The sequence below is a fragment of the Vespa mandarinia genome, chromosome 15, assembly GCF_050613455.1.
Source record: "Vespa mandarinia isolate Hongniang chromosome 15, ASM5061345v1, whole genome shotgun sequence".
Lineage (NCBI taxonomy): Eukaryota > Metazoa > Arthropoda > Insecta > Hymenoptera > Vespidae > Vespa > Vespa mandarinia.
The window spans coordinates 561,497-574,326 of NC_140824.1; the positions used below are offsets into that span (position 1 = coordinate 561,497).

A 12,830-nucleotide genomic window follows, 5' to 3' on the forward strand; every position below is an offset into this window, starting at 1 on the left:
AGCGCATAAATATAATTTTTATTATAACAAAAAAAAAAAAAAAGAAAATAACGAAACATGCACTAGAACAGATTATGATTGCTTGAAAAGATTATGATCTTGCTCAAATGTAATATGATTGGTTAAATGTTTTTTTTTTACAGAAAGCAATAAGAAACTTGTCTATGCATAATGATACGGGTCAACTTAGTTGAGCGTCCTTAATTTATGTAGTCCGTTGTGTATTTAAGAATATAACGCAAATGGATTAAACACAAAACAATTACACAAATAATATAATTACTCATATACATAATGCTAATTAAAAAAAAAGAAATATCGAAATAATATATAAAAGCAAACGAGATAATGTGATAATCTTTTTTTCCACCCTCTTTTTTCTCTTTTTTTCTAATTTCATCTTGCCTTTTATCTTTTTGTTCGTTCTATGTTATTCCTAATTTCACACAACGTATGTTACACAACATATCAACAGAAGAATACCGGACTTTTCTTTTTCATTTTTACTTTTTTTTTTTATTATTTTCTTTTATTTTTTTATTTATTTATTTTTTTTTATTTTTTTTATTTTTTTTATTTTTTTTATTTTTTTTATTTTTCTTAAATCAGTCTTACTTCAGTCTTATGCTGGTGTGAAATATAATCGATGACTTGACCTTTGATGATTACAAAATAAAGCAAATGTTAATACTATTTCAGAGGCCTCTTGTCATATTTTGTTCTTTTTTCTTTTCTTTCTAGTTTCTTTTTTTTCAACAAAGATTATTAATTATATACTTACGACAGACGCAGTTTCGTTTCTTTTTCTCATTGTCCGGTATGATATTAATAATCAATAAAAAATTTCGACTCTAAGAGTTTCGATCTTTAAAAGATCGTGCATGCATAAGTGAATTAACACAAATTGTTGACAAATCGCATAAAGTACAGCAAAATGTGCTTGATATGTAGGAGATTAATTTTTGTTAATCGTGTCACTACTATAAATTGTACGAAATGAATGTAGCAAGAAATTGTGAACGATCGAAATAAAATCTTCTATTTTCTAAATATTTGGGATAAGAGTAATAAGTAGATATACAATCTCTCGATCTTATTTCATCACAATTTTCTATTTAAATTATTTTTCATAATTCACAATGCGCATCATTGATTTAAGCAAATAATTAAAAATATTTTTGCAAATATATAACTTACGATATGTGGAATGAAAAGAAGTCATTTAATTCGGAGATATCAATAAAATAAGATGGAGAGATCATACATCTACTTATTACTCTTATCCCAAATATTTTGAAAATATCAATAAAAAAATGTTATTTAAATTATGAAATAACATACATAAATATTTAAGTGAAACATTCTTCCTTGAAGGTCGTCATTAAACATATATTGCACAACGCATTATTTCAAATGCATTGTATGTTCGTAATTGTTCTATAAATAAAGGACGTCTCATCGTTATACGACTATATTGAAAACAAACAATAATCATTATCTCATGTAAAATTTTTGTTATCCTTCTCTTGCATCTAAATATCTATCGATAACTTCTCCAACCTTCTCTTATGATAATCTTTATGATGTAAAAGAAAAACAAAATATTCAAAACAATAAAAGTTTCCTTAACCCTTTTTATGATAATATAAAAAGATAAGCAACATATCGTTTATGTGTCGTTTTCCAGTTAAAATGTGCTTTTTTTGCTATAAAAGTAGACAGATAAAAATTCGATTCCTTTTACTTACGATTACGTAAAAATTTAATTTGTTTAAAATACGAATTAAAAAATAACGAAAATATCCGAAACATATGAAACAATCAGCTTTCTTCAATAAATAAATAATTGGAATCGAATGACTTTTATAGTAAAATATGTAAAAAAAAAAAAAAAAAAAAAAAAGGAGAGAACAAAAAGAAAACACGCAAAATAATAACGATTATCTCTTTATGTTGTTCTCTTTTTTATCATAAGAAGGTCTGAGAAGAACTTATTGTTTTGAATATTTTATCATTCTTTGACATATTTTGTGATATTTTCATATCTTTTTAATATATTTGATCGGAGTTCTAAGACCCGATTGTGCACGCTTTAAAACAATATATATATATATATCTGTTTGTGTATGTGTTTGTGTATGCGCGTGTGTGTGTATATATATATATATATATATATATATATATATATATATATATGTATATATATGTATATAGGAAGCATAATAAACCGGCTAATAGCATATTTTTCGAACACTCTGAAACCGAAGATTAGTTTTCTTTTCTCTCTATTTTTTTTGTACTCGTATCTTGGCACCGAAAGTGAGGAAGGAACATCCATGTATTCCCGTATCATATTATATACAATTAGTACGAAAATATTGCTTCTAATGTCTCGCGAATGAACAAAAACGCGGTCCTTTTGTATCCTCTTTTGGATATTTATGATATATATATCTAATATATGTATATGTGTGTGTATATATATAGAGAAAGAGAGGAATATACGTAAGAATATCTACACTTCGTGTTTGATACTCGTGTTTCATCAAAATTCATTTTAATACAACATGGCCCGATTGTTACCGAAATCTACGACTGCGATTCTACCATCTGGGCATAATGCAACACCAGATGGTCTGTCTACTTCACCTAATCCTGTACCGAAATTGCCAATTGTAAATTTATAGGCTCCAGAAGAATTAAATACCTGTATTCTATTATTTCTTGAATCAGAAATAATGATGTTACCGTCATCATCTATGGCCATGCCTTGTGGTCTGAGGAATGGTTTTTGACCTCTGATGTTTTCACAATTGAGAATGCGAGAGTTCATAAAGTCAATATCGATGATAAGAATTCGATGATTGTTGAAATCCGTACAGACAACGTTGCCTTCCGGATTGAAAGCTATTCCACGAGGCGAGTCGAAGTATTTCCACATACTAGGATTCGTTTCATGTCCAAATTTACGAAGAAAAACACCTTCTGGACTGAACATTTGCAGACGATGATTTCTTGAATCGGAAATAACTATTAGACAATCGGAATTTACTGCCACACCCCATGGGTAGTTAAATTGACCGCATAGACTTCCTCTCTCGCCAAAGCTCGTTATATAGTGACCTTCCATCGTTACGATCTAGAATAGTGAAGTGAGCATGCGAGCGTGCATATGTGTTTGAGTTTTAGAGATCTTCTCTATATGTAAATACAGTATAGTTAACATACTGTACTTTGTTATTATTGTACGATAAAATTTATGGTACCTGGACACGATGATTATCTTTATCAGTAACAACGATACGTCGACGTGCATCGACTGCTACACCAGCAGGTCGATCAAATTGTCCAGGACCAGTACCGTATGTACCAAATCTTCTGACTAAGGTACCGTCCAATCGATAAATTTGTATACGATTATTAGATCTATCAGCTAGGATTATGTTTCCCTCCTTGTCGCATGTAACACCCCAAGGTCTGCAGAGACTATCTCTAGGATCGCCATTATTTGCAATTATTTGCGGTGGGCGGTTAGGAGTATTTGATCCAAACCAAACTGTCACAGGATAATCATTCATTGGTATTGGCCTTCCTCGTGCTATAGGAACTATAGTGTTTGAAGGCGATCGAGGAAACGGTGATGATGGTGGTAACATTTGTGAATTTCCACGGCCTTTCAAAGATCGACGATCACCTATGTGGCCTGGATTGTTCACTACAATCGAGCCCAGGTTTATAAGGCTCTGAATCGTGTTAGATGATGATCCAGTAAATGTTATCCAGGGTTCTTGTGCCGGGGGTAAATTATGCCGAATCTGACGAACTTTATGCATCTGAAGGTACGATAAAATCTATGATTAATAATATACTACAATATTATCTCTGTTGTGCCGCAAATCATCAAATTGAACAAAGATATCAGATAGATAAGGTGTATCGCATGTGATCTGGTGCAGAGCATTTCTGACGAACAGCATTTTAAGGATTACTTTGACTTCGAATTGTAACCAACACGTGTCGCTATATAAACATCGTTCAACTTGAAACATCACGCAAAGAATTCCCAAGTGGATGATGAGAGAGAGAGAGAGAGAGAGAGAGAGAGAGACTCGTCGGAAAAAGCTGTTTTCAGTTAGCAATGGAATTTCAAACGGTCTAAAGAAAAATCACGAGCATTATGTAGTTTTCATAAAAATATTAATAAATCTATCTATAAAACTTCTCTATTTCCGAATTGAAGTATCTCTCAATCGTTGCTAAGATCGTTGCTCACAACCTATCCTCGAATCTCACGATTCTACGTAATGACTTTCATGGGCACAACATCTTTATATTATTTTATACATTATAATATCCATTTCTAATTATTATATATATTTGTTATTTCCTAAATTATTTTTTAATACCTCTGATGCCGCCATATCCTTGCTGATTATCAATTCTCTTGGATTATTGCCCATTGTATAGGTTTCAACCGCTGTGCTAAGTTTCTTCATGGTTTTCGTCAATTGGACTATTCCAATCCGGAGTCCATCGTCTCTCGCTTTCAATGCCGAGAATTTTAATAATTTTGCCTCTTCAATTCTCTGTAACAATTCCCTTTCACGTGCCTCTAAAGCACTTGTTATTTTTTTTACACATTGTATCACGTCAGCTGTTGCCTGTCTTGCTTTTCGTTCTAGCAGCTCAGCAGCCATCTATTACAATGAAAATAATAAAGTTCTAATCAAATTTGATTCGAGTCATTTTTCTTTAATAATTCAATGTTAGGAATTGAAACAATTCATAACTATAATTTTTATTATAGATTGTACATACCTGACATGAGTTCAAATCTTGTCTCATAGTATTAATTCCACCTCGGGCTTCGTTCATTATTCGATTAACTTCCGCCGTGGCACTTTCCATCGCTTCCGCCACATTTATCGTCACGTGTCCATTGTGATAGACACCACATTCTCCGCAATAGGATTGACTACAAGTTTGACAGTAAAATTTGTGAGCTGCATGAATTTCGCAATGGACTACTGGCCTTCTTTGAAAATGTGGCACGGGCATCAGCGCTAAATTCGAGGTTTCTTGTACATTTTGGATTGTGTTTCGTTCTGGTATCGAATTAAAGTCCAAGTGATCCTGCACAAAAAATCGTTATTTGTTATTTCATTATGAATATGCTAACAATAAGTAATGCAGGCATATAATATAATTTGATAATTTTCATTCAAAGAATCGTTATTCACATCTATTCGATATACGAACACGTATATTCAAGTATTATTTAGTTTAATACATGTCATTCATTATATTACTTTTTTCTTAAAGATTTTAGTTGCTTCTACAGATTTCTATGATCTTCATTGAGCAAAGTCAATGATCGATCAGAGACTTCAAGATATCATCTAGTTACGAAATGTCTTAACTACAAATTTCAGAACCGCCCCTAGCGATAGGCTATCTTTCTTAAACTCATGTATATCGGCATGCCATCTATCGGCGATATTTTCCAATCGACTTTGTAAACGCACTTCCCTGATGATATGTTACATGCCACACATACAAGTATGGAAGACAGACTGTATATAAAAATATGAATCAATTGATTTGTAAATAATTCTTTACAAAAGAATTCATGAATTATTCCGTATAATTGGTATTTTTTGATAAGGAAAATTTAAAAAAAAGAAAGAAAAAAAATTGTTCCAACGCACCACTTCCACCAAAACGTTGCTAAGCGAAAGACATAGTTCTAAGTAAGAGGAGTTTCCCCTTACCGATTGACGTCCTATCAAGCATGATTCGCAGGACCCATCTGGGCAGTCTCTACATCTATTTGTGAGGTCTCTTGATACAGGAAAACTAACGTTGTTAGAGATAGGACTGACGTTATAATTATCACCATTTACAACCTGTAAAAGGCTACTAATCAACGAATCGACGTTTAAATCATCCGGTGATTGGCTGTTGTACCCTTGAGAAGTTGAACTACTTCCTGATGATGTACCTGCTGGACTTTCCGAACCGGACTGAAACTAACATAAATAGTTTGTATTATAGAAAGGAAAAAGAAATGTAATTTGTTTTATAAATATTTAAAAAAAATATGTTTAAAAATATTAAAAAATCGTTTGTTTGGCAATTTTAAAATAATAATGAGCTATCATTTGTTGTCTTTTCTTTCTTTAAAAAGTCAGCTAAAAGATTAGTTAACTTTTTCTTAATGCGTTTAAAGTTTCTTATATACCAGACATAATGCATTCATGTCGACGTTGCGTTCCTGCGACTGTTGTTTTATTTGTTGTGCTTGCTGCTGCTGTAGTTGTTGCTGTGGTAGTAGTTGTTGCTGTGGTAGTAGTTGCTGTTGCTGTGGTAGTGGTTGTTGCTGTTGCTGTGGTAGTGGTTGTTGCTGTTGCTGCTGTTGTTGCTGCTGCTGTTGTTGTTGCTGTAATTGTTGTCGTTGTTGTGGTTGCTGTTGTCGTTGGTGTTGCTGTTGTCGTTGATGTTGTCGTTGATGTTGCTGTTGCTGTTGTCGTCGTCGTTGTTGTTGATCCCGTTGATATCTTCCAAAAAAGTTCATGCCACGATTGTAATTCTGACTACGTTTCATCTTGATAGATTAAAAAATCTGCAATAATTTTTTTTCTCGTTGCTTTCTTCAGATCTGAAACATTAGAGGGGCAGTATTGTGATTTTTTATTTCCATTTTCCTTTTAACGCATTCAAAGGAAAGAATTCATTATTGTTTCCTCAGGACCATATGACAAATGCATTAATTCATTGTTTATCCGATAAGAAAATAAATAAACAAAAGAATACTCAATTAAAACGTAAAATATAGAAACGTCAACATTTGAAAAGATATATCTTGATATCACATGGATACTGTTTGTTCCAGTTTTGAAATCGGGACAGCTATACGCAGCTGGTTCAAGGCCACTGTCTGTGTATCTACTCGTGCAACAAGGAAGCAGAATACCCTTCTGCTCTTGGGATCGAGAAATAGGGTCCCGCTTCCACTCATGGGACCCCACGGAAATCAATAACCACGGGAAATCGGCGTAGATACATATATATCTCTTTCGCGAACGAAAGCCTCCGTGGTCCCTTTCTCGTCCCTCAGCTGCTCGAATCTATCCCGAGATTGATATATATCCGGAAAAGATGTTTTGTCTTTTACACGAATAAAATAATAATTACATCAATTTTCAACGATCCAATTTGTTTGAAAATTTTACTTCTGATTTCCTTACAATAATAACAACCTATATAAATTGATAGGATTTAGAACGAAACGAAATTTTCCTTTTCCCCTCTCATTGAATGAAAATAAAACAAGCCGATATGAATGATACAAATAGAAATAAATCTTTCTGGACCTTGATCTTGTAGATCTTACCAATTAGACCGATCGCTGCAAAACATCAATTGTCGAATTGGTCGACTTATCGAAGATTCATTATCAAAGAATATTTTCCTTCTACTTTTAATTAGATCGAATCGGCGAATTATTATATTTATCATTTATTATTAATCAATTTCAAATCGAACGAGGATTATAAAATATTAATTAATTACTTTACATGTGATCCGTTATAGACAATAATAAATTTCACTTTTCATGATTCATCCAAGTAATTTCTCTCTCTCTCTCTCTCTCTCTCTCTCTCTCTCTCTCTCTCTCTCTCTCTCTCTCTCTCTCTCTCGTTTTAATAATTCCGATAAAAGCGACCGAAATAAAAAGTAAGAAGAAGTAAGAAAAAGAAATAGCAATGCGATTTTTCATGAAAAATTAAAAAAAAAAGAAAGAAAGCAGAGCAGCGAAGAGGAGTATAAGTTGGAAGAAAAAAGAAGAAAAAAGAATTATTCATTTTCCGGATACTTCGTGGCACTTCGAGGGTGGTATCCTTGAAATCGCCATGGCGACCAAGGTCAGACCTGCTTTTCCTCTCGAGGGTCAGAAAGGAGGAGAAAGTAAAAGGTCCGATACCTACGCAGAGGGTCGGTGGTGGCGGTGGGTGGTTTTGAAGCAATGCGAGCGCGCATGAACCACTTGGTTCCTCGCATTTACGCGCAAAAAGAGAGAGAGAGAGAGAGAGAGAGAGAGAGGGAGGGAGGAAAGAAGAGAGACGAAAGGAGAGAGGGAGAGAACGCCCACGCGCGCGAACCTTGTGGCGCACGTGCGCCTATGTACCACTACCACCATTGAAAGTAACCATCGTCGACCCGTTCGTACAAAGGTGAATTTTCTATGTGAATTCGTGAAAAGAAAACCCGAAGGAAAAAAGAAGGGGAGAGGGAGAGAGGAAGAGGGAGAGAGAGATAAAAAGATAAAAACTCTAACGGAATTTTACGATACCGAGTAGCCAAAACTTCTTTTTGCAGAAAGATTTTTATATCGTAGATTATACAAAAAAATTATTATACTTGTACATTTTGAAAATTTACACATTAATCCTTTAATTCTGTATCATCTATATATCCATTTCCTTTAATCTTTTCGACAAGTTCGTTTGAATGATTTTGGAATGTTTCCAACTCCAAAGAACTTTCCAAGAAAAAGTTCGAATTTTGTTTGAAGAAACAATTGGTTAACATGAAAACCTATTCATTGTTCGACAAGATCAAATATCAAAATATTAAGATAGTGTCCTTTAAAGGTATAAAGAAAACAAATTCAAATTTTAACGAGAAAGAATCATTTCGATATCGAATAATTTAAGGATGGCATTTTAACATCTTATTTGTACGTAAAACATATGTATGTACTTGACTCTATTCGTTTTCGATTTTTGTTTTTTTAAGCGAACATAATGTTACAGAAATAACAATGATGAAGTTGGTCATTTTCGTGAATTATTTGATGTAACATCGCACGTTGACGAATGGCTTTTAAATTTCTTACAGTTATTCGAATTTCAATATAATTCGATAAATATACCTTAGCACACAAAAAACTACGTTTGCAATAAAAGCTGAAAATTATTTTCTCACTCACTCTCTCTCTTTCTTTATTAAATTTCTATCGAATTAGTTGCCATACGTTTAACAAGGACTTTCATAAAATTACCGTATATCATTGTATAGCTTCGAAATAAATTTGTAAAACAATGAACATTTTTAAATGATATTATATCGATAGAAGAATTGATATTTCTATATTTATTGATATGATATATTTTTTTTTTTGTTTTTTATATAAATACCTTATAGATTTATAGAAGACTTCATAACACACTAACCGTTTCGTCCTGATGTCGAGCACCGTCTAACTTCAGCAGCATAAACATTTGATGTTGACGACACCGATGATCTTGTATATATGTTATCGTACTTATAAACAGATATTTACATATATACATATAGTGCGAACGCGTTTCTCTTAACACAATTTTAGATAGAAATTGTGGAGAAAAAAAGAGGCCTTGCGTTTTTGGCGGCAACAAAAATACTAATCTTTTTCTCAATTTTGCTACTTGTTCCCTTTCCTCCACGTGTATTTCACAAAATACAAGAAGATCTTGCACCTCTCGAGCTTTCCGTCCGCACTAAAGTCGAATTCGTCTACTACAGTAGTTTTAACCGAGCTTGAAGACCCGCGTCCCCCACTACTCGATTCCCGTTCAACCAATCGGAGCCGCGCAAGCGCATCCCCTTCTTTCTCGCCCTCTTTGTCTCTCTCCCTTCTCTATATATGCGTATATCTAATCCACACCCCCATTGTGCTATGTTCGCCACTGTCAGGCCACCGAATTCCTCGAAATCTCTTTGACTCTTTCTTTCTATACTTCTTTTACTCTTTCTTTTTCTCTTTCTATTTATCATCACATTGACAATGTTAAATGAGTCCAACAATTTGCATTATGTACGTTCATTCCTCAATTACCAACATTCCTCAATTGACCTGCCACGAGATTTCTTATTTAATATATATGATTATATTCAATTGACTTTTCTTTTGCAATTCGGACTGACGATATTTTTTCCATGTACGAGCTGTTTTATTTTTATCCCATGGACGCATCGCTTGTTCGCTAACCCTTATGTATTGACCTTGAGAAGGATTCCACGAACTGATATTTTTTTCTGCTCTCATCCCATGAACCCTTCGTCGTATTTCGATAAAATCACACTTCTCGTTCTTTCTCCATCTTAATAAATACGATCAAATTGATATCCAATGATAGATATATAAACATATAACATTTCGGTCAGAATATCAAAAAATCTCCTTTCTATGAAATTTTATGAAAAGCGTCAATACTTATTCTTCTATCTGCCGAATCTTTGCTCATTAAGCACAAATATATTTTTGTTTTATTTTTTAATCGTTCCCCAATACTTATCAATCTTCGTCCTTGATCCTTTGATTTGTTTCAAGATCTGTAAAATTTCATAAAGACATTGAAATGTATCGTTTTATGTGGACGCTCGAGAGTAGGAATTTAATTTACAATTCTCTCGATTACGTCGGAGATGCAAGTCACCCCTCTAACCCCTTTCACATCGCCATTCGCCATGCGGCTTTACGATAGAGCGCTTGCGTCAGGATATCATGAATGGAAGCGTCGCTCAATGCAGCCTCGGACATTATACTTTTATTTGCTTCTCGTGGAATGCTGCGGTTTTTCCTTAAAACGGCCGAACTTCGTCCAAAGTCAATTCGATAAATCACATTTCTTCATTTTTACAAGTCTACTCATCCGAATATATACATTAAGTAAATTTTATTAAATATTGGCTTTGATATATATATATATATATATATATATATATATATATATTCAATATACATACATATATATATACATATATGTACGTTATATATATGTATATATATATATAATGTAAAAATTCTTACAATTCCTTTTTATCATCAATTTCGAACATTATAGTATGACTCGTATCTGTATTAGAACTTCTTTCCTTTCTACGATCTCTTATTCAACTTAATCAACGAATCGACGTTAGAAAAAATGATTCTAATAGTAAGACGTATAATTTTATGAATGGACTTGTACATGTGTCACGGCCACGTGGTGGGGTGGTACTGTGTACCGCTTTAACGATCGAGCCGTGTGAAACACATTCTTTCCCTGCTTTCTATCTATCGCGTCAGCCCTTCTCCATATTCCTCTCCACCCCTTATTACTTGCTACCAACCACTAGGTGCGCGTGGGTGAGCACGCGCGCGCACGCGACATCGGATACAGGTGGTGAACTTTCGTACGCCGACGATATAAACCTATGTGTATGTACATGTATGTGTATGTATTCTCATCTCTATGCACAGAAACGCAGAGAGCTCTCACGAAGCTGCATCAATAAACGTAATCAGACGTACACTCACTTCTCTCTCTCTCTCTCTAGCTCTCTCTCCCTCTCTCTCTCTCCCTCCTTCTCTCTCTCTCTCTCACTCTCTCACCCTCTTGTTCTCTCGATAGGGAGATAAAAATTTTTCCAAAAGAGAATATTCATTCTAAATTCTGTGACTCTTTTCTGACAAATATTCTTATATAATTGCTCTTAAGTTTCAACATCTTCAGAAGAAAAATTTTTATAAAAATTCTTATAAAATTCTTACTTCCGATACATCTTATCGAAAAAATTAACTGGTGAAAGTATCTGTAAAAGATAAGATAACGTTCTAATAATTTTGTTTAAGCGAGATAACATAGTACTATTCTAACAAGATATATTTTTTCTTTGTATATACCGTTTGTAACAATCAAGAAAAATATTATATATATATATATATATACGTGTGTGTGTATATATAAATAGAAGTTGAAAAAGAAATATTATCAGATAAGAAAATCTTGTTTTTGTTCTTTCACAATTGAACGAGCATTTTCATATTGTACGATAATTATGTTTCTAAAGAATAAAGGGAGATGTTATAACTAAATGTTATTAAAAATCATCGTAAAAGATTTATCTACTCAATATCATCAAAATACCAATTAGAGGAACGTATAGATATATTTATATATTATATCGAATACAGTAATATCTTGTAAAGTAAAAAGAGAAAAGAAAGAAAGAAAGAAGATGTATGTGTGTGTGTGTGTGTGTGTGTGGTAGGTACGTGCGTTGTACGTCGTCGCGTATCTCAATGATAGGGTAAAGGAGGGGCAAAAGGGAATGGGAACGTCGATGAACGAATATCCTTACCCCCTCTTTCTCTCCCTGATACGTGGGTGCTCCCAAGGTCACCGCAAGTGCAAAACTACGTAGTACGACGCCTCCGTCGCGACGCCCGCGCATGAAACGTGGGCGCCGCGTGTATATATATAGATATCTCTACAGGTCGTTTCGTTTCAACAGCACCACTTTTACGTTTAAGCCCTAAGAGTCAAGAACGTATATCAATTTTATTGTTTGTTTTTTGCAAAACAATTATTTTTTATTTTTTTTTTAAACATGATTTTGCTAAATTCTCAATTCGGGTGATTTGCAAAGAGTAATTCTCTTGACAAAAATCTAACTGAAATTTCTTAAAGTGAAAAGTCTTAAAGAAAATCTGTAAGTACACGAGTGTAAAAGTAAATAAGTATTAAGAATATGTATATGTGAGAAAATGATAAATTTATAATATACATACATAAATACATCGTAACGTTGGAACGTTGACTTCCCAAGATAAAAACAAAAGTAAATTGGAACGAACAGTAGATCGGTCGGATAATAAAATGATAAGATGATCCCACTTTTCTAACAGATTCCATATCTCGCAAGACGGGGGTTGGAATTCCTTAACACATTTAGCTCATTGTAAGTCTGCGTTACAAAAGATCTACGATTAAAATGTCTACTTTAAGCTTGGTGTCAAGAAC

The 12,830-nt window shown here is 33.4% G+C and overlaps 1 protein-coding gene across 5 annotated transcripts; it reads right to left on the reverse strand.

Annotated features, from left to right (window-relative positions):
* Positions 1–1,940: 1,940 nt before the first annotated feature.
* Positions 1,941–12,743, reverse strand: wech (tripartite motif containing 71 protein wech). Of its 5 annotated transcripts, none has more exons than XM_085661440.1 (9): positions 12,599–12,743; positions 12,169–12,342; positions 9,201–10,377; positions 6,242–6,658; positions 5,772–6,029; positions 4,819–5,133; positions 4,407–4,697; positions 3,267–3,833; positions 1,941–3,139 (listed from the first exon to the last, which is right to left on the reverse strand). In XM_085661440.1, the coding sequence occupies exons 4-9, from the start codon at positions 6,602–6,604 to the stop codon at positions 2,558–2,560; spliced, it is 2,376 nt and encodes a 791-aa protein (XP_085517566.1). In that variant the 5' UTR covers positions 6,605–6,658; positions 9,201–10,377; positions 12,169–12,342; positions 12,599–12,743; the 3' UTR covers positions 1,941–2,557. The 5 variants fall into 5 exon arrangements, with proteins under 5 accessions (XP_085517566.1, XP_085517565.1, XP_085517564.1 ...); XM_085661439.1 differs by having other exon boundaries at positions 1,943–3,139; positions 5,709–6,029; positions 9,237–10,377; XM_085661438.1 differs by having other exon boundaries at positions 1,943–3,139; positions 5,709–6,029.
* Between the last annotated feature and the right edge of the window lie 87 nt (positions 12,744–12,830).

What these genes read in the sequence shown, in the direction of transcription:
- wech (XM_085661439.1), bottom strand. Translation starts at nt 6,604, where the DNA reads ATGAAACGTAGTCAGAATTACAATCGTGGCATGAACTTTTTTGGAAGA. An exon ending in AAGATTTGAACTCATGTCAG is followed by an intron (nt 4,698 to 4,818) that starts GTATGTACAATC and finishes TCATTGTAATAG; the next exon opens with ATGGCTGCTGAGCTGCTAGA. An exon ending in AGGATATGGCGGCATCAGAG is followed by an intron (nt 3,834 to 4,406) that starts GTATTAAAAAAT and finishes TCGTACCTTCAG; the next exon opens with ATGCATAAAGTTCGTCAGAT.